Raw genomic sequence first — 26,448 nt, 5'->3', positions numbered from 1 at the left:
ATGCTCTGCTAGCTCTTCTCGACGTCGCGCCACCTCCTCCCGCTTCTTCCGCTCTCTCTCCAGCCATTCTCGTATCTCTTCGGCTTGCGGATGATTTTCTCGTTCCTCTTCCAGCCGTCGTCTTTTCTCCTCTTCCCGGAGACGCCGATGTTCTTCTTGACGCAGACACCTCTCCTCGTGTTGACGGCGGCGGTATTCTTCCTGCTGCCGCATCGTCTCCGTCTGCTGACGGTGGCGCTCCTCCTCGTCCATCGATCTGATCGTCTCTCGCCGCTGCCGGGTGATCTCTAGCTCGCGTTGCCTCGTCGCCTCCCGCTTGCGTTGCCTCGTCGCCTCCCGCTTGCGCTGCCTCGTCACCTCCCGCTCATGCCGCCTTTGCTCGGCCAACCGCAGTCGCGAGGCTTGCCGTATGGCCCAGCTCTCCTCGTCTTGTGGTTCTGTCACCATCACCGGGTGTTGGAACTGACCCACTGCTGGCGGCTGGAACGGCTCGACACGAAGGTCTGAGGGAATCCTTTCATGTCCCACGCAACCTGTTTTCTGTGGTTCCCTCCGTGAAGGAGAAGATAGGGGAGAACGACCGTCATACGAATGAGCCATCCCAGAAACAAACAAGGAATTCCGTTGAAATATATCGTTATATAGCACCAAACACTCTGCGAAACTCTGTGTCGACGGCTCTAATCGTGAGCCACTTCTCTCGACAATAGAAAAATCGCTATCTAAAAACGTGCCCGAGTAGACTTGGAGCCTTACAACAGGGGACCACGGCGGACAACCCTCCTCCAGCTGTACCTCGACCAGAACCAGATCCAACCTTCCAAATCACTTCCAGACCCAACGTCATTCTCTGTCGCTCATCATGAAAAAGAAACATACGACAGAGCGTTCCATGCTCACACTCAATATCGAACCAATAAGGTTACTCAAAGAGACGTCTCAAGTCTATTGCTTCTTTGACGCACAAAACACACGGAACCTATCAGCTCTGTGAGATTACGCCATAGAGGTTAATCTTTACGGGATCTGATTACTGAAGCCCCTAGATGACGATATAGCTTACTGGAGACTCAAGAATGCGACGTCATACATCGGCGATGAGGTCAAACCGGTGCTAGAAGCCACCTTTTTTACACCGCGGTGCTCCATTTTCCCAATCCAAGGAACTCAATGCGTTCTTCCCATCCCGATTTTCTGACCTAAACTATCATCTCCTGATACTGTTCATAATTCCATTGCAGTCAAGATGGCTTCTTCTTCCGCCTCTGTTGTTTACCCAATACCCCCACTACCAAACAAGCGAGACCAAGGCGCGACTGGCGGAGACCTCATCGTCACCTACCACTCCGACTTGGCCCAATGCGAGATCCTGCCAACCGGCTCCCGCTACACAAGCGCGGGAAACTTCAAAGCCGGGACCTTCCTCCCATTCATCCAACCCACCTTCATCCACGACCTCTATCCGCGGCTCCTTAGCACCGAGGATGAAGAGAGCTCGGGGCTGCCAGTGATACTCTCCATGTTTAACACAGAACCGAAAGCAACAACGCTGGAAGAAGATTGGGAGAAAAAATGGTTCACCATAGTCGCCCGACTTTTCCCGAACAAACTTACCTTCGAAGGCGTAGCAGTCAATGGATGGGAGACAGACGATCCCCAATCCGTGAAGGTTACCCTCGCAATGCCGCGTGATGGTGGTTTAACACCGTATGCCCTTTTACTATGCCATAACTATGATTCGCAATGGACGCTGACGCATCCAAGAATTATCCCCCGGCGACTCGGTAACCCCGATGAAACGGTTCCCTGGCCAGGCACATCGGCACGTGTGTTCTTTACCGGCCCCGTCGATCTGGATACATTCCATCTCATGGACACAGCCTGGCCAGAGCCACTCACTAAGACTGCAGTGTTTGTCAAGCTAGCGTCGTATTTGCAGCCGGAGAACGACCGCCCCCCTCACAAAGGTATCCACGTCTGCCACGTCCTCCTCATCTTTCCCGTTGAACAACAACCGTGGAAATCGTTAGCCAGCTGGATGCGAACAGCTGTCAACCCATTTCCAAGAGGATCCTGGATTGCATGCAGCGGTCGCCTCCTGGGAGTTCTCGATCGAAACCTCATCCAAGGCCCTCAACTCGTCGACACAAGCGTTCGCATCCCAGTAAATTCTTCCAGACGACTGGGAGTCTATTCGACAAAGCAGTTTAACCGCTCACAACACGACGCCCATACGACCTAGCACAATGCCTACAACACCACGCTCAACCGGTCCACGAGGAATCACAAGCTGGAACCCATTCTCTTCACCCATTGGCGGCCAAAGCTCATTGGCAAATAAAGAAAAAAACCCGGCACAGCCCCGGAAGCATCTGGTTCATGAGGCAACCGAGCCACCGGCCACCCTTGAAGCACCGCCGAACTCGACCACAACCGACGCCGAGCCAGTGCTTACAATTTCAAGCCCAGGTATGACCCCCTTCAAGCTCGCTAACTGGGCTAACCACCAACAAGATACCAATCACACCGACGACGGTTCAGACCTAGAGCAGTTGTTGGAAGATCAACTCGCTCCGGAGGACACCACTCCAACAAGAAAAAGAAAGAAGCAAACTTCTCCGGAGCCGATCCGAAGCAAAAGGTCTACAGCGGGAAAAAAGAGGGCGCGACTATACGATTAGACGCTAGTCTGGCTGAAGAAACCACATTTCCTTACTTTCCCTGCATTTGTAAATAACCATCATGAAATGAAGAAAAAAAAAATGGAAAAAAAAAATGACATGGTTGACTCTCGCAACTCTAGATGGGGAGAAGCAACTTTAATGGCAGCGATAGCTGCGTACCGCCAACTGCCAACCATAACATCACAGACTTCCAAAAAGCACTCTATAGTAGCAACTAAAAAGTTCCTCCAGGCTCCTTTGGCGTGCCGCGCGCAGCCGGCACGGTCACTCCTGTGGTAGATGGAAGAGGTTGAAGCCGGCCCTCGTTGGGACTGAATCCGTCCTGATAGGTAGCAGCAACTGGAAATCTATTGTATGCTTAGTCACTTTGGCGGAGTGGTTAACGCGCTGCCCTGCTAACCACCAGTTAGCTGCCAGGCAGTTCCTTCGGGAGCGCAGGTTCGAATCCTGCAGGTGACGTACCGTGATGTACCTTTTGCCATCTAACCTGACCCCTTTCGATATCATTCATTTTTTATCAAGTTACGGATTCAATATCACATTTCCTTCTCACTATACTCACAGGCCCGTTTGTACATACCTCGTCCTCGCTAATTGGTTGGTTAATATCCTACTTTGTGCAGGTGCAGAGGGGCTCTGTGTCTTGAGGATACTGGGACTTGGACGTCGACCCGGAGCTTTTTGTGCTGGCTACCTATTTCAGATAATTACACAGCCCCTGAAATCATCCTCCCCTTGACGTATCTGAATGAGAAATCCTATTTCCCATCATCTTCCCTAGGTAGCTGCCGCACTCACGGCAGCACGGATCATCCCGATTGCCATCGGGGTCTCGCACCAGGCGGGGTACGTCTGCGAGAAGGCGAGGTGGGCCTCCTCGCGCGATCGATGCGTGTACATCTGGGACCCGGTCGCGAAGTCGCGCTCCTCTGGCTGGAGCATCATGGGCCAGAAGTGCTTGTTGTACTTGTCGACGGCCGTGAACAGCTCCTTGAGTTGCTCGTTGAGCTCCCCCTGCTTCTTGACGATCGAGGCCTCGTCGGCGAATACTTCCGGCATGCGGTCCAAAATGTCGTCGCAGTACTTGCCGCGAACATTTGCGAGAACCTCCCGGGCTGACGGCATGGGCGCACCCTCGGGAAGGTCGGCGCGGGCCTGGAGCAGGTGCTGTAGACCCAACAGCAGGCGCACCTTGATTAGCTGCAGGCTCGATACGAATGAGAGGTCCAGGATCGTGCCGCCGGTCCAGAGCTCGACTTCTTCGGTGGCATCGGCGTCCTTGACGAGTGGATACCCCTGATTGGGCCCGAGATCTTTGGCCTCGGGCCTGTTTCGGAACTGGAACCCCCATCCCTTCAAGAAGTCGTAGGCCTCCTGGTTACGACCGAGCCGAATGTACAGGGCGGGAATGAGATAGCGTGCTGCTTGGTTGTCGGATGTGTTCAACCGCAAGAGCTTGAGATAGACCGCCAGAGCATCCTCAATCCCCTGCTGCCTCCAGGAACGGACGAGCATCTCGCCGTGTTCGAACAGGGCTCGCAAGTACGGCCGCGCCGATTGGAATAGCCATAACCTGCCCAACTCCATGGCGTTTGCTGGCAGTTCATCGTCGCCGGCGGACCGGGCAAGTATTTTTGCCTCCTCTTCATCGAGCTTGGTCTTGGTGCCTTTGATAGTATTGCACGTCGTCTTGTGAGTCGGACGGTCAGACGTTTGGTGATCGCGGCCGCAGTAGTAGTAGGTGTAGCACCCCCCGCACCGCGATAAACCATCCGTCTTTTTGCACACCTCGCATTGCTTTCGTATCATGGACGGGAAATGTTCCTCCATCTTGACACGGGCTCAGTTGGGCTTCAGGTTGTTTCCTCCGAATCTCGGTGCCAAGTGGTGTTATGGCTGAGAGGGGGGACCAATTGGGACTCGAGCCTGGGACAGAACCCCTCGAACTTCGACTCGAAACCTGAATGCAAGGCTGTAAAAAACTGAGCTGTTGACTAGGACTTCACAGAACGAAAAGACTCAATCCAAGCCTTGTGCCATTCTGCTACTGAACTGGCCACGTTTGGAGTTGACAGATGGCACGGAAGTTCCCATTAGCCGGAATTGAACCATTGCAGCCATGAACGGAAGACACTTGCCCGCCTTTCCAACCCCTCTCTCTCTCCCTGTGCAACCCCGCCCCCTCTTCCATTGACCAGTTCCATGTCTCAAACATGATCAAGTAGCCAAGAAGCCAAGTCCATCACAGACTCGCACGGGGCCGGCACTGACCGGCAATTAGAAAAGCTTAACGGCTCACGGGTCCAAACAAGGAGATCATAGGTCAATCCCTTTGTCACTGAAAAACAGAAGGATTCGATGACAGTGGACGGCTGCCCAAAAGAGAGGGCGGGAACCCTAACCCAGGCTTGGTGGTGGGGCACCGACCTCCCAGTCTCGCTGTTTTCCACCCAACCACCTCACTCCACTGGCATCGACAGCCCAACTGTCGGCCTGAGAGAGGTCAATTGACCATGGCAAACCTGTTCATTCTTGTCAATCCAACTCTTTCAAGGTTGGTTCGGATGTCGTGGCCCCTGCCCAACGCCTCACCTTGCGTATTGCACAATTGTGCATTGCAAACACGTCCTTGCGTCGTCGGAGCAAGGGCACTCATTACGACTTTCATGCGCTGCGAAGCCTGATTGAAGGATGGTGGTGGGTTGGTGACCGCCTACGTGGCGGTCTGCCTGTCAAACCAAAACCAACATGCGCGGCTGTTCGGGGCAGTTCGGTCTTGGGTGAAACGTTGGGTTTGGCATCGGGCGATGCGCCACCGCAGGCCCAACGATCGACTAAGACCAAATTCGACACTGAGAGAGCGCGCGGGCCACGTGTAGGGGGGCAGCTCACATGCGCCTTTGCCCCTTCGAGATCGCGGGCCGCGAAGCAAGAATCGACAACCGACGAGAATGAGCGACTCGCCGTGCTCGCTCACTCGCTCACTCGCCCTGCTTTGAAGTGACTGGTCGGAAAGGGCGAACCAGTGGGCGGGGCTGCATCCGATTGGGAAGGAACCACAACATCGATCGCTGAGTCACAGTTTGGACTCGCTCTTTCGCTGCAGAGTGGCTGCAGATTTTGCTGCAGACTTGCTGCACACTCGATGCAAACTCCCCTTGCAACTGGTCGAAACTGAGTGCGAAGACCCCGCCGATCGACTCCCTGGCTTCCCTGGGAACTCGACCCATCCGCAAGCCTCGAGAATTTCGGCGTTTGACAGCTCACCACGGCAACGCAATGCTCCCTCCAATGCTCCCCTAGTAAGACCCACCCCGGTGTTCCTGGCGCTCGAGCCTGGGTATCCGGCAACGCTAAACAGCCAGTTGCCATCGGGCTTGGCGGGAACAAGCCATTCAGGGCTGCCATTGAGGCCCAACTTGAGACTCGACGACGAATGGCAAGACTCGACCGAGCAGTCCGACGCAAGCAATGGCTGGGGCGACTGGGCCAACTGGGCCACTGGGCTGGGCACGGAGAGATAGCCAGCTGGGGTATGCCGTGGCAGAGTCTGCGACAGGCTGGTACCGATGCCAGCTCACTCGACAGTTTGCTCACCGCCGGGTAGAAATACGCCCGCGCCGTCTGGACGAGGGGGCTGGTTGATCCACAAGGCATTGCAGCTTCAAAGCGCAATGAGATATCTTTGCAATCTCAACATCTACATCACGGTCGAAGCCGCAACCCTCATCGGACTCCTTTTGGTCATCACCACTTCATACCTCTACACCACAATCATGATGGCGAGGAGAAGAAGATCCGGCGCCGCCAAGGCTGCTGATGGCAAGGGTACGGCTCCCGCGAGGAGGGATAACGACAGCAGGCCCGAGACTTCGTGAGTGGTGCCCATCCCCCGTGCCCGTAGACTGCCCGTAGAGATTCTGTTGAGAGAGATTCTTCCCTATTCCTGAAGCTAACTCGTCTTGTTACCCACCCCTAGGCCCTACGGCAGCCTCGCCTGCCCTGTCCCTTTCTCCAGCCCGCTCAATGTGCCGCTGGACATCCTCAAGAAGAGCCCTAAGCTCCATGCCGCCTATGAGAACGGCCTCCCGGAGCTCCCGACCATCCCCCAGGACGTCGGCCATGTGCTCGTCCACTACCTCCACACCGGCACATACAGCTCGCTCAAGCCCAGGCCGACCGAGACCATGACGAAGCAGGTTTGTGAGCTCAAGACCAGCATCCAGGTGTACGCCGCCGCGAGGGCATACGAGATGCCGGATCTCATGCGCCTAGCCGAGGCCAAGATCGACAAGTTCGGCAGGAACCTGGCCCTCCCCACTCTTCTCGAGGTGGCCCGGGATGCGTACCCGTCGTTGACCGAGGGGGACGCTTGGTTTCTCGACTATCTCCGGGCCCGCATCCGCCCGCACCTCAAGGACCCCGCAACCCTGATGGGGTCGAACCTGCTGGACCAGATCAGCGGCATCCTCTCGCCCAACAGGGTCCTCCTCAGGACTGTCCTCGAGCTCTTCTGCGAGAGGATCGTCGTCCGCCCTGACTCCCCGGCCCCCGCCGCCGGCGTGAGCACCATCGCGAGCCCCATCACCAGCCCGGGCAGCTCCAGGCCCGTTACCCCCGCGTCTGCCTCCCCCAAGTCGCTCCTCGAGATGAGGTCGAGGTCCGTCGTCCGGGAAGACATCACCCCCGTTCGGAAGAGCAAGAGGGTGACGTCGTGGACGGCTCACGACAACGAATCGGAAGCTTCGTTGTCCATCTCGCCCGAGCCGACCGCCTCGGAGACGGCCCCTCCCACCTTCGAGATCCAGCCCGTGCCCGAAACGTCCCGTGCCGTCCCGCCCTTTGCTGAGCTGGGGCCGGTCATCTTCGACGTCATGCCCCCGCCGGGGCCGCCAATCAAGTCAGCCGTTGCGTCCGAGGACAGGTCCATCCCTGAATCGGACGTTGCCAAGATCGCCATTGAGCCTGAGGTGAAGATTGAGGCTGAAGTTGAGGCCCTGCCTATCTCCGAGTCCGAGGTCAAGGACGAGGCTGAGGGTGAGGTCAAGATTGCCATCGAGCCTGAGACCAAGGCCGAGGCTGCATCCGAGCTCAAGGCTGAGCCCGAGGATGAGGTTGACGGTGGAGTGAAGCTCTCGGATGATGAGACCAATGAAGAGTCGGGTGAGGTTCCTGTCCAGGTTCCTGTCCAGGCTCCTGTCGAGGCCGTCGAGGTTGCTACCGAGGCTCCTATCGAGGCTCCGATCGAGTCCAAGGACGAGGTTCCTGGTGAGGCCCCCCGCGACGCCCCTGTGGAGACGGAGAAGGAGAACGCCACTGAGCCTGAAACCAAGCAGCAGGAGGAGGAAGAGGCCACCACCGAGGAGGTTACCGTTGTTCAGCGGGAGCGCAAGGATTCCGGCAAGGGTATCGACCTGGAGCCTCTGCCCAAGGAGCTCGACTCTATTCCCGAACATGTGCCCGAGATCTATGAGGCCGAATCCAAGGCCCAGCCCCAATTCCGGCCCGCGGTGCTTCGGGAGGCCGACTCGGGATTCTGGGAAGGTCCCGAGGTCGAATCCAGCAAGGCTTCGGTCGTTGAGCTGGAGACCGTGCCTGAGCCAACTGCCGAGCCCGCACACGAACTTGAAGCAGCCGCCGCCCCGAAGGAGGCCGCTGGCATCGACACCCGCGACTTTGCTGGCGCCGAGGAGGATGTGAAGGACAAGACCGACAATGACGCCGAGGTCAACGTTGACGCCGCTAAGGAGGTGGTCGCCGAGACCCTCCCCGCTGAGGGAGATTCCGCCGAGACACTCGTCGACGCCCAGTCCAAGGACCTCGAGTCCCAGCCCGAGCTGGCACCCCTGCCGATCAAGTCAGTCGAGAGGGCCCCGGAGCAGCTTGACGACGCTGCGAGCCTTGCGCCCGAGATTACCGCAGTCCATGAGCAGGAGTTGCCTGAGACGGACAAGAGCAAGGAAGTCGAGGCACAGCCGGAGCCAGAGAAGGTAGAGCCGGAGCCGAGAGTTCTAGAACAAGAGTGTTTGCTAACTGTGATTAACAGGTTCAGAAGGAGACCGTCGAGTCTGAAGTGGTGGCGAAGCAAGAGCCCGAGCCCGAGGCGTCCTCGTCGGACGCTGTCCCTGTTCCCGACGATGCTGAGCCCGCTGGGCCCTCTGACGCCAAAGCGGCGCAGCCCAGCGACGAGCCGCGGTCGGAGCCCGCCGCGAAGACGGGACTCCAGCGCGCCAACACCGACTCAGCCCTCCTCGCCGCCAGCCGTGCAGCTGACGCCGTCGAATCCGCGCCTGTTGCTAGCGGCGAATTCGTTCCGGGGCTAGACAGCGCAAAGACCGAGGCGGACGGCCAGCCCTGCAGCGCCCAGGTGAGGCAGCGCGGCTGGAAGAAGCGCTTCCTCAGCCTCCGGTACCCGGTCCTCTTCGGCCGGGGTATGTGACTCGCTGCGCCGACGTCCGCCATATCTCGAGTCAGTGTGTCGGCCCCGGCGGGCGCCGGCAGGAAGCACGGAAATGCCACCGTAACGACGGCTACGATTACGACCTCACACGATCTCCAACAGCAAGAACCTTGTACACTTTCCTTTGTCGATACGCATAACGACTCTCTTTCTTCTTCTTCTTCTTCGTCTTTGTCTTCAACTTCTCTCGTCTCCGGCCTTTCGCTGGGGCTCGCATTGCTATACACAACATCATCATCTGGTTGCACATCATCATCATCATCATCATCGGGTTCGGGTTGCGACGGCACGGCATTAGATTGGACTTTGCTGGGCGCCCTGGTCTTTCAGCTTTTCTTTTTCTCCACCGTCGTCTGGCAGGGGCTTCGCGGCTTCTTCGGGCAGCGGAAGAGCAACATCTTTGGGTTCGGGATCTGGGGCTGGGTATGCATTCGGAATTGGCTTGGGAAATTGATTCGGAACTGGGTGCGCAATGGCGGCCGATCGTCCATCGGAGGTCGGCCGGGGGGCCGGGCGCACGCGAGCGCGGCGCCCGCGAGATTGCACTTGTAGTTAGGTTAGATACATCTAGGTAGTTGGCATTTGGTAACATGAACTTGGGCGGCTATTTGGCTTATAATTTGGGCAGTGGTGAAGAGTGGCTGTGATGTCCTGAATTGTTATCTGAATAGGTACCTACCTGTATTTATCCGTTGAGGCTGGACTCAAGAGTCGAAACTCCCCACGGATCAAATCACCATGGACTGCCTGCCTGTCAAAGAAGGTCAAGGTTTTAGGCTTGATTTATACTCTAACCGCCTAACTGAATCATGCATGTCTTGAATGGGATTGTTGGTTTATCAAGTGAATCGCACCCTGCTAGAAATGCCGGATTCCACGTGTGTTTCTGCTGCATCCGCCCATCGTCCAGCCAGAAGCTGCAAGATCAACTTATATGTTTCAACTCCCGCCTTGTCTGAGACTGCTCTGTGTAATCAAGGGTGGGTCCCGGTTTATTGGCGGTCCCTCGCTTTTGTCTTTAACGTGGTGTTTCAGGTTTCTCGACCTACACCGACGGCCAATCGATCAGCCAAGACCGCGCCCCTTACCCACCCTTTTGGCACTGCTTTGGGCAAAGCCACGGCAATCGGTTGCAGCTGAAGTCGGCCGACGCGAAACAAAATCTCCACGTCGGAATTCTTGTAGGGGTGCTACTGGTTCTTGTCGGCAGCTGGGTGAGACCTCTCTGGGATAGGGGGGGGATTTGGGGTGAGACATAGACTAGAAATGGTGTTGATGATAACCGCGCAGCCAAAAAAAGAAAAGGGGTTGGGCGAGAGGATCCCGCGCATCTTGAGACTAAATATATTCTGCATTCCCTCTGCTTGCCCATTGAAGAGGTCCCTTTTTCCCACGGCTACACCAAACAAGTAAGCAGACTGCCAAGCCGTCGACAATAGGTCGGGGATACCCTCATCATCACAAGCCACAAGTTGGTTCGGTCACGCCTGACGGCCATGGAGACCATTCACGAATCAAGACAGAAGGGGGCTGGTACCCCCAGCGGGTTACCCGAGGCCGCCCTGTTCTCGGTTGTCAAGCCAAATCAACGGACGACCGACGTTGTGCTGTCCGCTGCGATGGATGGCTTGACTGGGAGGTCTTCCTCGCTGAAGACGCCACTGGGGAAAAAGACCAGCTTCCGCGTGCGGGATTGGGCCAAACGGTCTAATTCTAATCGGTAGGTTCAAGTGTGCATATCTTGTATTTCAGGAGCAACAGACTAACAGGCACGTTCAGAACGGCCGCGACGACGGAGATGACTCCATCCGAGGCACTCAAATCACACATCAAGCACCTCGGAGGTGGACGGCTAGACAACGTACAAACTCAGGGAACAGCCAACAACACCACCCTCCTAGCGCCACCACCCATGCGCACACTGCGGCGGCGCGCGAGTTCCATAGAAAGCCGAGCAACGCAGTGGCTTGACTTCTACACGGGATCACCCGACCCCAACAAATCTCACAGCGAACCCCTTCCGAAGCCCTCCGCTTCCACGGAGACCCCACGCCAACGCCAGCGCGCCGGGTCAAATTCGAGTCTTCGGCCAGCACCACTGCGAGTGCCTTCCTCCGAGAGACAAAACAAACCGATCTCTGCCGCTGTCGGCTCACCACCACCACCACCCCCAACCAACCCACTAGAACGGAAAAACTCCAAATGGAAGCCCCTCCCCAACCTCCCAGCCCAGCCAGGCGGATCAGGCACACCAAACGAGCCCATCACACCCCCCCACAAACACCAAGAGGACAGCCCGAATTTGAATCTAAACATCCACTCCGACCCGGCCTACCCAGCCTTCCTGCCCGTCTTCCGCTTCGACAGCCCCCCGCCCACGCCCGACAGCAGCACGGGCATTGCCGCTTTTGCGAGGACGCATGCGGAGAGGGAGAGGGATGAGCAAACGGCACATACCAAGAGGGAGGAGCAAAAGGCACATACCAAAAGGGACGAGCAGAAGGCGGCGCCAGGGGCCGGCCCGCGTACACCGCCTCTTGCGGCGCGAGCACCCATCCTCGACCGTCCCGGGCAGCAGCAGCAGCAGCAGCAACAGAAACAGAAGCTTGGTCACACCCCTAAGCCTGTGTCTGCACATGCCCCCGCCCCTGGAACCGAGCGTGAATCAACAATAGAAGGTCGCAGTCAACATCAACATCAACATCAATATCAACGACAGAGTCTCAAGATGGAAGTGCCCCAACTACCGCAGCAACAGTCACAACCGCAACAATCACAACAATCACAACCGCCTCGCCATACCCGCGCCGAGCGTGTCTGGCTGCATGTGAATTACAGGGGTGAGGCACCCTTCCTACGGGCATGGGGGTTGGATATTGGGAAAGTGGAGGATCGGGTGGACGGCGTGGAGATTTTGAGGGAGTTGATGAGGGCTGATGTGGAGGATGAGTATAATTCTGGGGGTGGGGGTGGTGGGGATGGGAAAGGGGTTGGTGCTGGGAGGGATAAGGGGAGAGTGGGAGGGGGGCATCAGGGGGTTGGGGGGTTGAGGGGGGGGTTGATTTAATTTTCGGGGGTAGTCAACACCACCTGACCTATGAGCTCTTTCACGGACCTGAACTCCTTCACGAATCATGGCAACCATAAGTATACTAATTTCCTGTATATATCATTGTCCAGCCGTTGGAGCCTTAAATAGCTCGCGTTATCTTGCTTCTATAGGATGGTTTTTGGAGTATAGAAGGAACGCTTTCTCGGTATCGTCTATCGTTACAACCGTATAGAGAAATCGACAGTTAAGAACCTCGACGTTCTTGGGTATCAGGTCCCCCGCGCCAGCCTACCACTAATTCCCCCTGGGGATTTCAAATGTTGGCAGGATCACAGCGGACATGTACATATAAATGCGTCTTTCCGTCCATCTTCCTAGGGTCTTAGGACGCCATTATCGCCGCCGTATCACCCACCGCCTACACAACTGCGCAAGAATGCAGGGCGCTAGCCAGAAAGGCGCGCCGCGCATCTTCCGTTGCGACTCTCCCGGATGCACTAAGAAGTTCTCGCGGTCCGGCAACCTAGCCCAGCACGGCATCGTTATAAGCCTAGCTGACGAGGCCATGGCGGCCGCGGTGGCGTTTGCAAGCCCCCTTCCATTTACGTTCACATCAAGGGTAGGGATGTAACAGTCCAGGGTATGGTCAGGAGGTTGGAGGATCTGTTACAAGCCCCGTTACTGCGGGGTGGAGTACTACCCAGACAAAGCCTGTCCTGCAAGACCACTGGAGCCTCATGAGGACAAGCCAGATCGTCCTGGCTTTCGGCCACTGGAGACATGGGAGGCAAACAGCACGCTGGACTACACCATGACGACAGACTACACAACAACAGAGCACGGGACGGCAGACTACGGGACGGCGGCAGACTCGGGGACGGCGGTAGACTACGGGACGGTGGCGGACTCCGGGGGAATGATTCGGCGGGTCCGCTAGTCCCGATCATTCCAGCCCCCTCCAGTCCTTAAGCCAAGGGTGGCTCATGGCCCCCGGCATGGCCAAGATGCAAGCATCCCGGTCTCCACAGACATCCTCTACGTAGGAGTCTATCATGCGAAGCGTGGACGTTTTCGACGGCTCCAATTTGATGACGCTATCGTGCCCGGCCCGTCGACGTGCAGAGTACGTCTTCAAGCGGTCTGGAACATCTGGGACGAATCTGTCGGTATCGCGGCGAAAACCCAGCTGGATGTCGCGAAGGACGTCATTGCCCCTTTTGATATACCAAGCCCAGTGGGAGTACTCCCTAACGCAGCCACGCTCAAGCCAAGGCCAAAGATCCGGCTCGAGAAGCTCTTTGGCAGTATAGCCAAAGGGGCGCCATGATAGATATACTTCTTCCTGAAGACGAAAGTTGTAGCGATGCCTTAGCACGCCAGCCCTGGATACCTGCCCCTTGGGACCCCTGCCATTAGGTGTCGGTTCGCTATCGAGGAAGGATTGGGGCGATCCGGTCCAAGCAGCCACCGTGATGTCGGGCAACGCCATTGAACCAAACCCCCAACGTTCCTCAAGCGTATTGAGATAACGGGAAATACGGTCGAGGATAGCGAAGTCGCCTAAAAGAAAAATGCCTAGCCACCATAGGGCAACGCGTGGTCGGCGGAGTGCAAACACTTTGGCGAGCAGATACAGGTTGCGGGATTCGAGAATCGGGTTGATGGTAGTGCTGATCGAGGCTAGCCAAGGGCTAACAAGGTTCGCTTCGATATCAGGCTGCCAGAAAATGCTCCAGATGATGGAACCAATGGAACTGGGGTGCATGCTCAACACCATATAGTAGCGAAGATCAGCAATGTACCGTCGGATAGTGGCAATGGTATGTTCGGCGGATTCGGTGCTCTGCGGGATGGGCTTCCCCAGCGAGGCAATCGGGAACTGCGGCTGGAGGCCGACGTTGCGGTAGAATGGCAGAGCAAGTGCGGCCAGGAACGCGGCTGTAGGGGGTGGTAGGTTTGAGGTCTGACCCTTATGCTTGTGCCCCGGCTCAAGCAGGCCATATAAGCGACAGAATTCGATGAGCAGCTCGGTGGCCTCGGCAGAACTTGGTGGCGATTCCTTCCGGACGAAGCCTGCCACACCGTCGGCGGTAACGACCACAAGGGGCCTATCGCAAGCGCAGAAAGCAGCCCATGGAGGGAACTCCCCACTCTCCGCCAACCAACCAGGCTTGGGCGAGAGTACCGCGCATAGCCATCTAACTGACCTACGAGAGGCAGATGCTCCTAGGTTGAGAACGACCTCTCCGGCTGTAGGTCGAAACGTCTTGGCCGAGACGGGCAGCAGGGAAAACCGAGAGTATACTGGCTTGCTGCCCTGCAATTCGAGGATGCGGACCGACAGAATATACGACCAGCACATGGTCAGAAACGAGAGCCCTCTTTGTGCAGTCAAAAGCGTATGGCCTGGGATCGTAGGTTGCGAGTGTTGCGAGTGTTGCGAGTAGACGTGGCACTGGATCGGCCTTGGGTAGGATAGATGGAAGAACTTCCGAACGCCATAGGCATACTGCAAATCCCACTCCGGCTTGTCTGTATCATGAGTGCGGTCGGGATCTGGTATATGCCACAAGGGCCGTCCAACAATGAAACCCCTCCTGGGCAGATTATCCGGGAGAGCAGGGACATCCTTCAGCATGATGGAAATACTGGTAAATTCGGCGGGGAAGGCGTGTAGAGGAAGGGCCTCGGCGAGCTTGGCGAAACACGCCCACGTAGCGCGGCCGTCGTGGAAGACGCGATCAATATCGGCGGAGCTTGGGATCAGGAGGTCGTGGTCGGCACCGATCATCTCGTCCGGGATATCAGACGATGAGCTTGTTGACATGTCTGAGAGCGGCACCGTGGGCGGAACGAGTCGCGTCATCGTGGGCGGAGCGAGTCGCGTCATCGGCGGAACGAGTCGCATCGTCGGCGGAACGATGACTCGGATCGCTAGCGGGCTTGTCGTAGTCGGTCTGAATGATATGCTTCCCAGTGCATATCCACTCGAGAATCTGTCGTCGTCGCGCATCCATGATGCTCGGTCTTGTCCCCACCCCACTTTGGCTTCGGCAACGTGGAGTCCGGAGGTTGCTAGCAGTTGCTCCGGCGGGCCATTGCTTCGTGGGCGGCCGGCAGATAGTGGAGATCCCTCCAGTTGCCAGCTGCCCCACATCTCTTATCTGTGAGCCCTCGACCAAGAGTTTTCAATCACTTTTTGAAAAAACCTACCATACCTTATCAGTACTAAGGTCTTTACGGACCATGTAACTAATCGCTGTAACAAGTCCTTCCTACGCAAACACATCTAAATACGATAATCATGTTATACCCTGTTGCGCTTATAACTGCATAACTGTATAAGTCATGCCACCGACACACCCTCCCGGGGATACGCCTTAACCCAGAACTCGTGCTGCTCAAAAACATTCCAACAACGAGAAAACCAGGGGTTGCCCGGGTTCATCACCTGGAACTCATACCGACGGAAAAGCTGCAACATCACACATTAGCAATCATCACGTCCACCCACACAACACCAGCCCCCCCACAAGACTCACCTCAAAAAGCACCTTCCGCATCTCCACCATCGCCACCGCCCTCCCCAAACACTGATACCGACTGCCCCCCGCAAAAACCAACTCCACCAACCCCTCCATCTCCCTTAACCTCTCCGACCCCGCCTCCACCTCCAACCACCTCTCCGGCCGAAACTGGCCCGCGTCCTCCCCCCACACCTCGTGCACCCGCATCAGCCCCAGCGCGTTCCACCCAATCTCCGTCCCCGCCGGCAGCGCCACCCCCTCCCAGACGTCGCCGCCGGGCGGGACCACCTTGGCCGCGAGGTCCATGCCGGGCGGGAGCCAGCGGAGGGTTTCGCGGATGAGGGAGGTCAGGTAGGGGAGGGTGCGCGCGGTGGAGTCGGGGATGACGGTGGTGGTGGTGGTGGTGGTGGCGTCGATTTCGGCTTGGAGAGCGCGGAGGACGCGCGGGTTGGTGGAGATCATGAGCATGGCGGTGCGGATTGCGGTGGCGGTTGTGTCGGAGCCGGCGAAGCTGGATGGGGAGGGAGGGAGGTGGTTAGTGTTTTGTTTGGTTGTTTGTTTGTGTGTGGGGGGTGCGGCTTTTTGGGGATGGGGTGGAGGGGATTCAGGGGAACGGGTTTATCCTTGGTCGTCAGTCACTTACATCTGGAGCATGATTTCTGATTCGACTTCGTCCTGCGTCAGGCCGCGGTTTATAAAGGAGGCCAGCATATCCCGTTGTGGCTGCTTGGTGATCCCGAAGCGCTCGGTGGCGGCCTCATGGGCGAGTCTACGAAGAGGGGTGCGTCAGATTTATGTGGTGAGGAGTATGCCATCAAGGGGTGGCAGCTTACCCCATTAACCTTCCAATCCCTGCCTTGTCCCCGACTTTGGGAAACAGGCGGTTGAGGAACGGCAAGCTGACAATCTTGGTGAACTCGGGAAAGTTCAGCAGCATCGCCATGGTGGGCAGCTGCTTCTCGATGATGCCAATATAACTGTACATGTCCGAGTCATTGGCCAGGAAGCCGATGGGCTTCCCAAAGGTGACATGGGCAACGACATCAGTGGTGAAGTACTGTGCCTTGCGGCCGAAATCAAAAGCCTTGTTGTGGGAGATGTACCGCGACTCGAGGAGGTCGATCAGGGACAACACATCCGAGTCGACCTTCTCCTCGACGCCCTCGACCTCTTTGCCCGAATACTGGGTGGCGCATGTCAGCACGCTGTGCCCGGGGGTAGATGCGTGGGGCAGACGATAATACGCACACCGTGGATCATGATGGTGCGGAGCCGGGTGTGCTCCACCTCGTCAGTGATGGAGACGACATGGTCTTTGGCTGGATCGAGTCGGAACCCTTTGAACCGCTTAGACCGCACGTAGGGTGATCGGACAGCCATAATGCGCCTCCAGAGCTTCCAGTCCGAAGTGAGGAGCATGTTTGGTCCCACTCGTGCGAGCCGGCCTAAGGGAGGGCGTCAGACATGAACAGGACTAGTCTCAGGCAGTTGGTGACCATACCGTATTTACTCTCGACTTGTCGCATCCGCTCAGGCAGCTCTCCACTCCGAGCCATTGGGACGAGCCAAAACCATCGTGAGAAGCCGGCAAGAGGGGGGCCGGGGATGTGGCGAAGACGCTGCCACCGGAGTAGCCGCCGGGCAAGGAAGGTGACGGCAAAGAGTGAGCTCAGGAAGAGGACAAGCCCGAGCCTGTGTTGCTCAGAGAACATGATGCTCAGTGCATCAGCTATGTGTTCCAGCATGGTGACTGAGGCAACAAAACCGTTTGCTACACATGGATCTTTGGACAAACGGAAGATGAGAGAGCACAGAGGCACGAATAAGCCCACAACCCATCCAACAGCCTTTATAGCCCACCATTACCCCATTGCAAAGCCAACTCATGGCGAGGCCTTGAAGTCCCCCACAGCAGAAGTCCCCTGCCCCCCTCACCAGACGGCACGGGGGGGTTGCGGTTACGTCCCCGGGGCGCGATGACACGTTGTAAGCACGGTTCCTTTCCGTCAGAGAGTATGAGCCCATCGTTTGGCGTGGAGAGGCTCAGAAATGGACTAGCATGGGCGGGGGACAAGGAGGGGTGCTTTATGAGCATGGATCATCAGCGGTGCCAAGTGCCGGTGCATGTCGTCTAAGGCTGATCCATTCTGGGACGCCAATCCGGCATCGCATCACGGACCTTAGGGTGCCCGCTATGTATGCAATATGATGCTTGTGTGGCGGGGCGCGGCCTGGCCCGGGTTGCATTCGAATTTGCTATTCTCCGCTGAACGGCTGCGAAGTTGACGCGAGTACGACGGTGGTGTTTCTCCTCACGACTTCCCGTGCCACTTATTCTTTGTACTACCCCATCGCATGACGGAAATCCTACCTTGAAATCATGAATGGCTTCTACATACACACTCTCCCTGCAAAGCTTCAACTAACACACGCCTTAGACTGCACTCCGTAGTTGGGTGACCCCCATGCCTCCTGGAGCGTGTTGCTGTTTATTGCTAAAAGCCATAATCGACAGACCGTCTGGATCGTGGCCCTTGCCTAACGCTTCGAACACCGACATAATTATCATCAATCATTTCTTTACTCATTTAAGATTTGGCGGATGGGTTCAAGGCTAGTTACCCCTGAGACAGCGAGACTTCTTCTGAAAGTGGGGAGAACGAACAGATTCATGAAACAATAGGCCAACAATTAACAGTCCTTTATTTCTACCTTCCTGATACACCTCCATGATATCCATCTCTAGGACGGACAATTAGTCAGAGACGTTGTTGTAGCCAAGGCCCAGCAAGTCTAGACCTGGCCAGGCTCAACGGTGGGCCTGCATAACCGGGCCGGGCCGGCCATAAGGCGATATTCCCAGGCCTCGGCCTGATGCCGAGAAATTTTGCTTATTTACTGGGTTTCTGGATTCTTCGGCGGGGTCGCTGTGCAACCATCGAGCTGTAATGCTGTCATCGCTTCGCTCATGAGAGAGTGTCCTGCTCAATTCCATATTACAGAGTCCAATTGGCTCGGACAATAACTATGGAAGGGCAAACTCCTCAGCAGGGAGTTGAGAAAACCCAGAAACCAGATCCTGGGCCAGCACGCCCGCCATACGCCCGCTCCCATTCCCAGGGATTTGAGACCAACATCGGGAACAGCATACGAGACGCCATGTATCCCATACCAGAAGCCAATGGCCAGCCGTCGCACTTGGACGCCGGCAGCTATACCAACCACGCACGCTCAAGCTCCAGGACGTCCTGGGACGGCGTCCGCGTGCCTCTCCCAGCCAGCCATAGCCCCCCGCAGTCACCACCACGGTCTCCAAGGCTACGCGCCAGCCACCGGCCACGGCCACCCTCCGTGGTCAGCCTCCCAGATCACGCCCTTGGAAGACCAATAGGGCTCCCCGACCGATGGAGCTACGACCGCGAGCGCATGCCGTCGCCGCCCCCCGCAGCGCGTGGCTCACGGCCAGGGACGCCATTGAGCGACTGGGAACCCCTGGAAGCCGCCTTCTCACGGCCGGCCAGCACGCTCATCGAGTCCCGCTCCTCCAGCCGGCCGCCGTCCATCCTCCTCAGCGCGTCGACCGAGCTGGGCGGGCACTCCCACACGGCCAGCACGCCGACGCTGCGCCTCCACCCTCCGCCGTTCGGCGACAGCCCACAAGAACAGCAGCAGCAGCCCAACCACCGACACTCCTACCACCTCCTCACCCCAGAAGAGATGGAGCTGCTCGCCCACCCGCCACCGCTCCAACGCCCCATGACAGCCTCTCCGCAGTCACCACCGCACTCACCGCAGCACTCACCATCACCCTCCCCACGACATTCACCATCCCATACCCCCTCACCAGGGGACTCAACCACAACCACAACCCCCACCACTACCCCAAAACACCCCCCCAACACCACCCAGCAAGCCCAACAACCCCACCCCTACAACGAGAACGACAACGACGACAACGAGAGCGAACCCTCCCACAAGCCAAGCCGCTGCACCAACCTCTGCGAACTGACACCCGGGCGGCAAGTATGCGGGCAATTTGGCGCATGGTTGGTGGGCATGGCTCTTCCGATTACATTTGGGGCGGTGACGGGGTGTTTGTTGGGGTTTTGTCGATAGCTTTTTATTTATTTTCTTTTATTTTATGTATTTTTGGTTTGGGTTGGTTTGGGTTGGTTTGGTTGGTGGTTGGTGGTGTGGTGGGATCTGGGGATGGTGGGGGGAGGGGAGGATGGGGGCTGTTTCTTTTTAGGGGGGGGGGAGGGGGGGGGTTCGGTTAGCGAGGTGAGGAGAGGGGTGACTTGGGGGGGTGGGAGAACGGTTGGCGTTCAGGAAGCATTGGAAAGGGAGATATCTCAATGGGCGGGAGAAACGGGACCTGGCAGGGAGTGCCATTGACTAGTAATGTCTTGCTGTCAAGATTCAGGTACGGCGCTACGATGGTACCTGGCATAGCACATGGATGATGTGCGTGCTGGCGGCTGGGATGGAGCTACGCCTAGGATGGAGACACGCCGGTGGACGGGGGCACGAATCACGAAGTATGACGACACGAAGAGGTTGCAAATGCTAGATTGCAGGCGCTAGAATGCGGAACATAAATAAGACAGTCGCTAGAACGCCCCCATATAGACAAAGAAAAGACAGCGAACGCCATGTGCCGGGCCCCGAGGCCAACCAACCAACCAAGCCACGCTACGCTTCCCAAGCAGCCGTCAACTCCCACAAACGCCGTCCCTATCGTCCCATCCCTCTTTAAAGAACAAAGCAGGGTATCCCACATTACCATGAAAACCGCTAACCGACCCAAGACCCAAACAGAAAAGGCTCAAAAACAAGACCAAACAAATGCTGCCGACAGAAACTCAGAACAAAAGACCGGGTGCTGTCCGTGACCCCTCGTCCAGCCGTGATGGGGACGGCCGTGACGGAGACGCGGGCGCGCTCCCCTCGTCCTTGGCGCTATTGCTCTCCCACAGCTCAAAGCTCTCGCCGGCACCCTCGATGGGGCCAAGGCCGGCGGCTTCCTGCGGCTGCTCGCTACCTCCCATGATGTCATCCACATCAACCCCGTCGACGTCGCCCAGGCTGACCGGTGGCGGAAGCATCTGGGTCAAGCGCTCTTCGGCAAGCCACCGCTGCTCCTCTTCCGCGTCTTCCGGGACAGATGGCAAGTCTTGTGGTTGCTGCGCGCTTGTCCCCTCATTGACCACCGCCTCGGGATCCTCCTCGTCGCCGGGGATGATGAACACGCTGGAGCTGTCGCAGCCGTCGGCGTAGAAATCCACCACGTTCATCTCGCAGAGCGGGCCGCGCCCCTTGAGCAGGAGCACGTCCTCGTCAATATCGACGGCGTCACGCGCGGCGCCCCGTGCCGATGATGTCTGGCTGACGTCTTCCGGGGGCGGGATGTTCTCCTTGTCCCGGCCCTCAGCACGGTCGCGCTTTGCGCGGCTCTCCGACTCCTCGTCGCTGCTGATGTCAAGAGTGCAGGTGCCGTGCTGGAGGAGGTTGGTCATCTCCTGCTCGGGGGTGTCCTCGTGGATGTCGAAGGACCATGCGGACGCCTGGTCTGCTGAGGGAATGAAGAAGTCGAGGGCGGCGCTGGAGGCAGGAGTGGTCCTGCGCCTGGTCTTGCTGGGGCGCGAGCTGCCTGAGTAGCCGGGGATGGTGCCCTTGAGGGCGGTATCGAGGGAGAACGGGATGCCCGCCTTCAGGGAGAATGCCGGAGGGTCCGGGCGCTGGTTGCGGCGGCGGGAGAGGATGCCCACACGCTTGGAAGGGCGGGTCGGTGAGCGGCCAGCGGGGGCTGTCAGTGGCGAGGGAGCCGGTGCTGCTGCTGCGGCCTTGGCTTTGAGTTGGGCGGTAGGCGATTTGGGCTTGAGGATGTTCCGTGATACAGGGGTAGACGAGGGTCGGCTGGGGGTGCTGAGGACATCTCTGAACGCTGGAGCGGGCGAGGCCTTGGCTAGGGTGAAGGCAGGCTGCTTGGTGAAGCTCTTGCTAATGTCACCCCAGAAATCGGCACCCTTGGACCGCTTCGAGAACAGGGCAGGGGCCACATTCTCCGCGTTGTCGACGTCGTCCACCTCGGAAGCCTTGCGCTTGATCGGAGAGGCGGCGATAGCTTTGGCATGTTAGCGAGGGCCCAGAAGGCATGGGAGATGCGGGGGTACATTGGGGGTAGGCGGGCGCGGGCATGGGGGTAGGACGAGGATAGCGACGTACCGTTTTGCCTATTCTTGACGCTGGCCAAGCTCTTCAACCGTGCGCCGTCGACAGGAGCGAACGGCTGGCGGGTGAGGGTTGCCATGGCGGGGATGGCAGAGTGGTGTTGATGTGAGACGAAAGGATAACGCGGTGCTCAAAGCTCCACGCGCAACCTAGTTGTTCTCCACAGGCGCAAAACAATTGCGCGGTGGTGTTTTGTTGATGGCACTGCGTGCGCCAAAGGGGGACGGGACTGCCGACGAAACAAGCGTGGGGAAGGCAGAGGCGAGAGGGAGAGTAGGCGGCGGGGTTCCCTGTCTGAGCGAGCGAGGGAGAGATAGCGCGTTATTCTTATTGCGCAAGGCGGCCTGCTGAAACGGCCGGCCGGTCAAGACGGTCTCTTATCTGTTGCGACAGCTTCTGGGGGCTAGATTGGCACCGAACACGAGTTGGAGGGGTGGGACTGGAGTGTTGTGGGACTGCGGGATGTGATGCGCGCTGTGCGGACGGGGATTGGGAGTCTGAGAGTCTGGAAGTGATGTCCGAAACCGAGATTATCTCTGCGGTATTTGGGGGTTGTTGGGTGGTTTGGCGAAGCGCTGGCTTGTGTTGGAGGAGGGCAGCAGCGAGTGGGTGGTAGGCAGAGGAGGAAGGCTTAAATTGCAATGCGCGCGAAGGAGGCGCGACGTGAATCAACTGCGTCTGGGCGGTGAGGTTTTTGGAACCCGGTGCGTGGAGCAGAAGAGCACAGGGGAGGAACGATGAGATGGATGAGTAGAGATGAACAGGGTTGAGCACAAGGGCAAGAAGGAGCAGGGGACGACCCGGGGTTTTAAAGGAGAAACATAAAATGCTCCAGGTGCTCCAAGATCCTGCCAAAATGGCCAAAATGCTGCAAAATGCTACAATGCTACAACTCGTTCTGCGCACACTCCCTCAGAGGATTGAAACTACCCGCAAATGAATGGCACTCGACGGTCCGGGTCTCAGACAGATGGGTGTGAGGAAGTCGCTGATGCTGGTTGGCGCATCATCATGCAGGGTCAGAGATTGGGCTGCTTGACGTGCCTTTTCGTGGTAAAACCTAACGCGTGCCGCCCTGTCCCGCCATGGTACCGCTTTCGTTCCAATCACAGCGCCTCTGTCGCCTCTGAGCGGGGTCCCAGAGTGCAGGTGCCCAGGAAAGCCAGGACCAGAAAGGACTCCGCCCTCGTCCGCCCTTGCCTTTGCCTGGCAAGACCTGGGTCGAACCTACGCTTGAGAGCTTGCAGCGGGCCAGCGACTAGCACGGCGATTGGCAGCTCCCGTCGCAGGCTACCACGAGCACGAGCCAACCAGCGATCGAGCGCATGCCCCACGGGACGCGGTGTGTCCGGGCTGCGCAGCGAAGGAGGCCAATGATCGCGTTCTTAGCATCTCCACCCGGCAGCAATGAGACGGGGTCGCGTTAAGTGGTTCCACTTTTCTTTCGGCTGCTGGAGTCTGGAGAGCGCAGATCAACTGAGACAGCAGCACCGAGCAGCCCCGATTCGGCCGGTTGTGTAAGTCAAGAGCGTGCCGGTTCGTTCTCCCTTGCGCCCATTCCTGCCATTTCCTGCGGTTGCGGCCAGGGACGGGGGGGAGCACAGGTGCACAGAGAACAGGATATTTTATTCGGAGAGCTGGGAGAGGTGCGATGTGGCAAGTTAGCATTCCAAATTGCGGAATCGCCGACTGGACTGACGGAAATCGATCCTGAACATCATTTCCAAAAGACGGCAGCGAACGGCCAACATGCCTTCCTCTTTCTTCCTCCCGTCGCTGACGGACGGCGGCGCAGTGGTCGCTGTCCCCACCCGCGAGCCCGCTCTTTTTCCCACGATTTGGCCCGAACTCCCCGTGGGACTTTCGCCCGCTTTCCGCGCCTCTTTTTCTTTTCTGCTTTTGTCTAATCCGTCTACCGGCGTGAAACACGCAGCTCTGCGTTGTCAATATCATGACTTTAGATATGCACTCGAGAGCTTTTTCTCCCGTCCCTGTCAATGACGTAGCAAATCCCCATGGGCCGCCAAGTGAAGAGGATGACCCCAGAGCCCCAGAGAGAGATCTGGTGGCATTTCTTTTTATAACGGCAACCGGGGGATCGTCCTCGGGAGCCCCTCTTTCCACTGGGTTTCCAGAACCGAACCCCACCCTGGACGACCTGGTCTCTTTCTCTTTTCCTTTTCCTTTTCCCCCATCTTTCATGGTATGGGCTTAATTAGAATGTGAATACCTGGGAGAATTTACCTGCATTTTCGTAGCTTGTTTCCAGCACCTTCCGCCTCACTGTGATCCAACGTCCAAGGTATCAATGTACGAGTGCCTGGGGGTCTAGATGCGGCTGGGCTCCCGACCTCAACGGCAAGCGGAGAAGCAGCAGGTGCAGGTGATCGATCTCATGGGACTCGGGAGCTGAGAATCCTGGCCTGGTGCAGTCAGCTTGCAGCAAAGCAGCCCACTCTCGGGCCACTGCTCTTGCGACTTGCGACGGGATCCGTTGCCTGCTGCAGACCAGCGGTACTTTTACCGAGTTTACCTCGCCATTTTTCGCCTCTGTGATCCATCGGAAAAGCGCGGATTCACTGGATTCACTGGTCGGGCATTTACCAACGTTTCATCCATTGACAACTGGCACTTGCTCCACAATGCAGTCTGCCCTGCGAGCCTGCGAAAGAAGACGGAAGCACAATGGAGGGGCAGCACCCGTGCCAAGCCCAGCCGGAGAGCTCCGCTCTGAGTGGACTGGAGGTACTTGGTCGGTACCTTAGCTCTTAGCTTCTGTGCCCCACGAGACACCCTGCGGCATCGACGGCACCTGCAAGCACTGGGAAACTGAATTGGCATTGACGCAACTGCCATTGCTTCTCACCACCAATTGGCCCAGCCATCTCCTTTTTTTTTCCCTTCCCACGTTCCCCAATCCTCCCGACCGCTCCCTTGTTTCAGGTGCAAAGGGGAATTGATTCGCTGGACCGGGACCATGGCCTCGATTAACGATCTGGCGACGGCCGCTACGGCCCTTGTTGACCCCGCCACAGCACCACCAACCGCAGCCGCAGCAGCAGCAACGACAGCCCCGCACCCGTCATTGCCCGATCCGGCCCGGGCCCGGACCGATGATCGTGGTGCCAGTGCCGGCGCCGGCGGTGAGCCTGCCGTGGCCCGGGGTGCCCTGGTGGTCCTGGAGGGTCTCGACCGTAGCGGCAAGACGACGCAGGTCAAGCTGCTCGAGCAGCGGTTCGTCGAGCTCGGCCGCAAGGTCAAGGTGATGCGGTTTCCGGGTATGTGCCTGTCTTATGGTGGCGGCATTGAGTTGAGGAGGGGGTCCCAGGAGGCCGGGCTGGCTCGCTGACATGTGCCTTCCCCTTTCTCCAGACCGCACGACGCCAATTGGCCAGATGATCGACTCGTACCTCAAGAGCCAGGTCGAGATGGACGACCACGTCATCCACCTGCTGTTCAGCGCGAACCGGTGGGAAGCAGCGTAAGTACACTCTGTGAACCTCCCCCCACCACCTAACCCCCAAACCCATACCCCATACCCCATACCCCATATCCCATACCCCATACCCCATATCCCATACCCCATACCCCATACCCCGTGTTAGTCCCCCCGAAAAGACCCCCCATCAGACCCCCCATAACCAACCCTCCCCCCATCCCCCCCCCGTTAACAACAACAACTCCCCTAAAAACTAACCAACCCCCCCTCACACATAGAAAAACCATAACCCACCTCCTCACCCACTCCACCACCGTCCTCTGCGACCGCTACTACCACAGCGGCATCGTCTACTCCTCCGCCAAACAAAACCCCTCCCTCACCCTCCCCTGGGCGCGCGGCCCCGAGATCGGCCTGCCCCGCCCCGACCTGGTGCTGTTCCTGGACCTGGACGAGGGCCAGGCACGTGCGCGCGGCGGGTGGGGGGGCGAGGCGTATGAAAGGGCGGAGATGCAGAGGCGGGTGAGGGAGCTGTTTTGGGGGTTGAGTTTGGGGCGGATTGGGACGGCGGGGGTGGGGGTTGCGGGGGATGGTGGTGGTGGAAGGGGGGTGGAGGGGGGGGAGGGGGGGGAGTCGTCGGCGGTGGTGGGGGGTGTTGGTAGTGGAGGAGGAGGTGGTGGGAATGGTGGGCCCCGGGAGGAGATTGCCGTTGGGGCGCCGACCGCTGCTCAGCCGTTGACTGGGGTTGAGTACCGGTTTCGGCAGGAGGAGGAGGACCTCCATGTTGTGGATGCCAGTCCGTCGGCGGAGGAGGTGGCGGAGGAGATTTGGAAGGTGGTCAAGGCGAGGGTGGAGGAGGTGGAGAAGGGGCTTGTTGGGAGGACTGTGAGGAGGGTTTCATGATGATGATGATGATGAGGACCTAGGGAGACTGGATTGGATATTTGAACCGGTGTATGGGTAATTAAAGAGATGCGGCCGCATTGGGTAGGCGGTGTACGATATGAAAGCAGTTCTTCACAGGAGTTGCTAGCAAGTTGGGATAGGTATCAAAA

At 57.9% G+C, this 26,448-nt stretch overlaps 8 protein-coding genes and 1 non-coding gene across 9 annotated transcripts; 5 read left to right on the top strand and 4 right to left on the bottom strand.

Moving 5' to 3' along the window:
- The first annotated feature begins 3,045 nt into the window (after positions 1-3,045).
- On the top strand, positions 3,046-3,143 carry F5144DRAFT_t156. The gene has a single exon. It is a non-coding gene; the product is annotated as a tRNA-Ser (tRNA).
- On the bottom strand, positions 3,047-4,514 carry F5144DRAFT_551387 (uncharacterized protein; the record flags this gene model as incomplete). Its single annotated transcript, XM_066787689.1, has 4 exons — positions 3,047-3,076; positions 3,147-3,171; positions 3,299-3,378; positions 3,483-4,514. The coding sequence occupies 4 exons, from the start codon at positions 4,512-4,514 to the stop codon at positions 3,047-3,049; spliced, it is 1,167 nt and encodes a 388-aa protein (XP_066640645.1).
- Positions 4,515-6,084: 1,570 nt separating this feature from the next.
- On the top strand, positions 6,085-9,172 carry F5144DRAFT_375920 (uncharacterized protein). The gene is made up of 3 exons (XM_066784550.1): positions 6,085-6,558; positions 6,664-8,674; positions 8,731-9,172. The coding sequence occupies exons 1-3, from the start codon at positions 6,254-6,256 to the stop codon at positions 9,121-9,123; spliced, it is 2,709 nt and encodes a 902-aa protein (XP_066640644.1). The 5' UTR covers positions 6,085-6,253; the 3' UTR covers positions 9,124-9,172.
- Positions 9,173-10,640: 1,468 nt separating this feature from the next.
- Positions 10,641-12,339, top strand: F5144DRAFT_596010 (uncharacterized protein; the record flags this gene model as incomplete). Its single annotated transcript, XM_066790754.1, has 4 exons — positions 10,641-10,864; positions 10,924-11,804; positions 11,880-12,133; positions 12,325-12,339. The coding sequence occupies 4 exons, from the start codon at positions 10,641-10,643 to the stop codon at positions 12,337-12,339; spliced, it is 1,374 nt and encodes a 457-aa protein (XP_066640643.1).
- Positions 12,340-13,139: 800 nt separating this feature from the next.
- F5144DRAFT_540561 (uncharacterized protein) lies at positions 13,140-15,336 on the bottom strand (the record flags this gene model as incomplete). Its single annotated transcript, XM_066787147.1, has 2 exons — positions 15,051-15,336; positions 13,140-15,025 (listed from the first exon to the last, which is right to left on the bottom strand). The coding sequence occupies exons 1-2, from the start codon at positions 15,211-15,213 to the stop codon at positions 13,140-13,142; spliced, it is 2,049 nt and encodes a 682-aa protein (XP_066640642.1). The 5' UTR covers positions 15,214-15,336.
- A 206-nt stretch (positions 15,337-15,542) lies between these two features.
- On the bottom strand, positions 15,543-17,435 carry F5144DRAFT_496133 (pisatin demethylase; the record flags this gene model as incomplete). The annotated part of the gene is made up of 6 exons (XM_066786137.1): positions 15,543-15,671; positions 15,739-16,234; positions 16,367-16,492; positions 16,557-16,906; positions 16,972-17,168; positions 17,225-17,435. 6 exons carry the CDS (start codon positions 17,433-17,435, stop codon positions 15,543-15,545), a joined length of 1,509 nt encoding a protein of 502 aa, XP_066640641.1.
- A 1,447-nt stretch (positions 17,436-18,882) lies between these two features.
- F5144DRAFT_606380 (uncharacterized protein) lies at positions 18,883-19,839 on the top strand (the record flags this gene model as incomplete). Its single annotated transcript, XM_066791486.1, has 1 exon — positions 18,883-19,839. The coding sequence occupies one exon, from the start codon at positions 18,883-18,885 to the stop codon at positions 19,837-19,839; it is 957 nt and encodes a 318-aa protein (XP_066640640.1).
- A 746-nt stretch (positions 19,840-20,585) lies between these two features.
- Positions 20,586-22,033, bottom strand: F5144DRAFT_596006 (uncharacterized protein; the record flags this gene model as incomplete). Its single annotated transcript, XM_066790753.1, has 2 exons — positions 20,586-21,824; positions 21,968-22,033. 2 exons carry the CDS (start codon positions 22,031-22,033, stop codon positions 20,586-20,588), a joined length of 1,305 nt encoding a protein of 434 aa, XP_066640639.1.
- A 2,898-nt stretch (positions 22,034-24,931) lies between these two features.
- Positions 24,932-26,296, top strand: F5144DRAFT_497938 (thymidylate kinase-domain-containing protein; the record flags this gene model as incomplete). Its single annotated transcript, XM_066786237.1, has 4 exons — positions 24,932-25,232; positions 25,327-25,435; positions 25,672-25,915; positions 26,018-26,296. 4 exons carry the CDS (start codon positions 24,932-24,934, stop codon positions 26,294-26,296), a joined length of 933 nt encoding a protein of 310 aa, XP_066640638.1.
- Positions 26,297-26,448: the final 152 nt, after the last annotated feature.

Source organism: Chaetomium tenue (genome assembly GCF_020726465.1).
Source record: "Chaetomium tenue strain MPI-SDFR-AT-0079 chromosome Unknown F5144scaffold_6, whole genome shotgun sequence".
NCBI classification, from domain to species: Eukaryota; Fungi; Ascomycota; class Sordariomycetes; order Sordariales; family Chaetomiaceae; genus Chaetomium; species Chaetomium tenue.
This window is presented reverse-complemented; position numbering and strand designations above follow the sequence as displayed.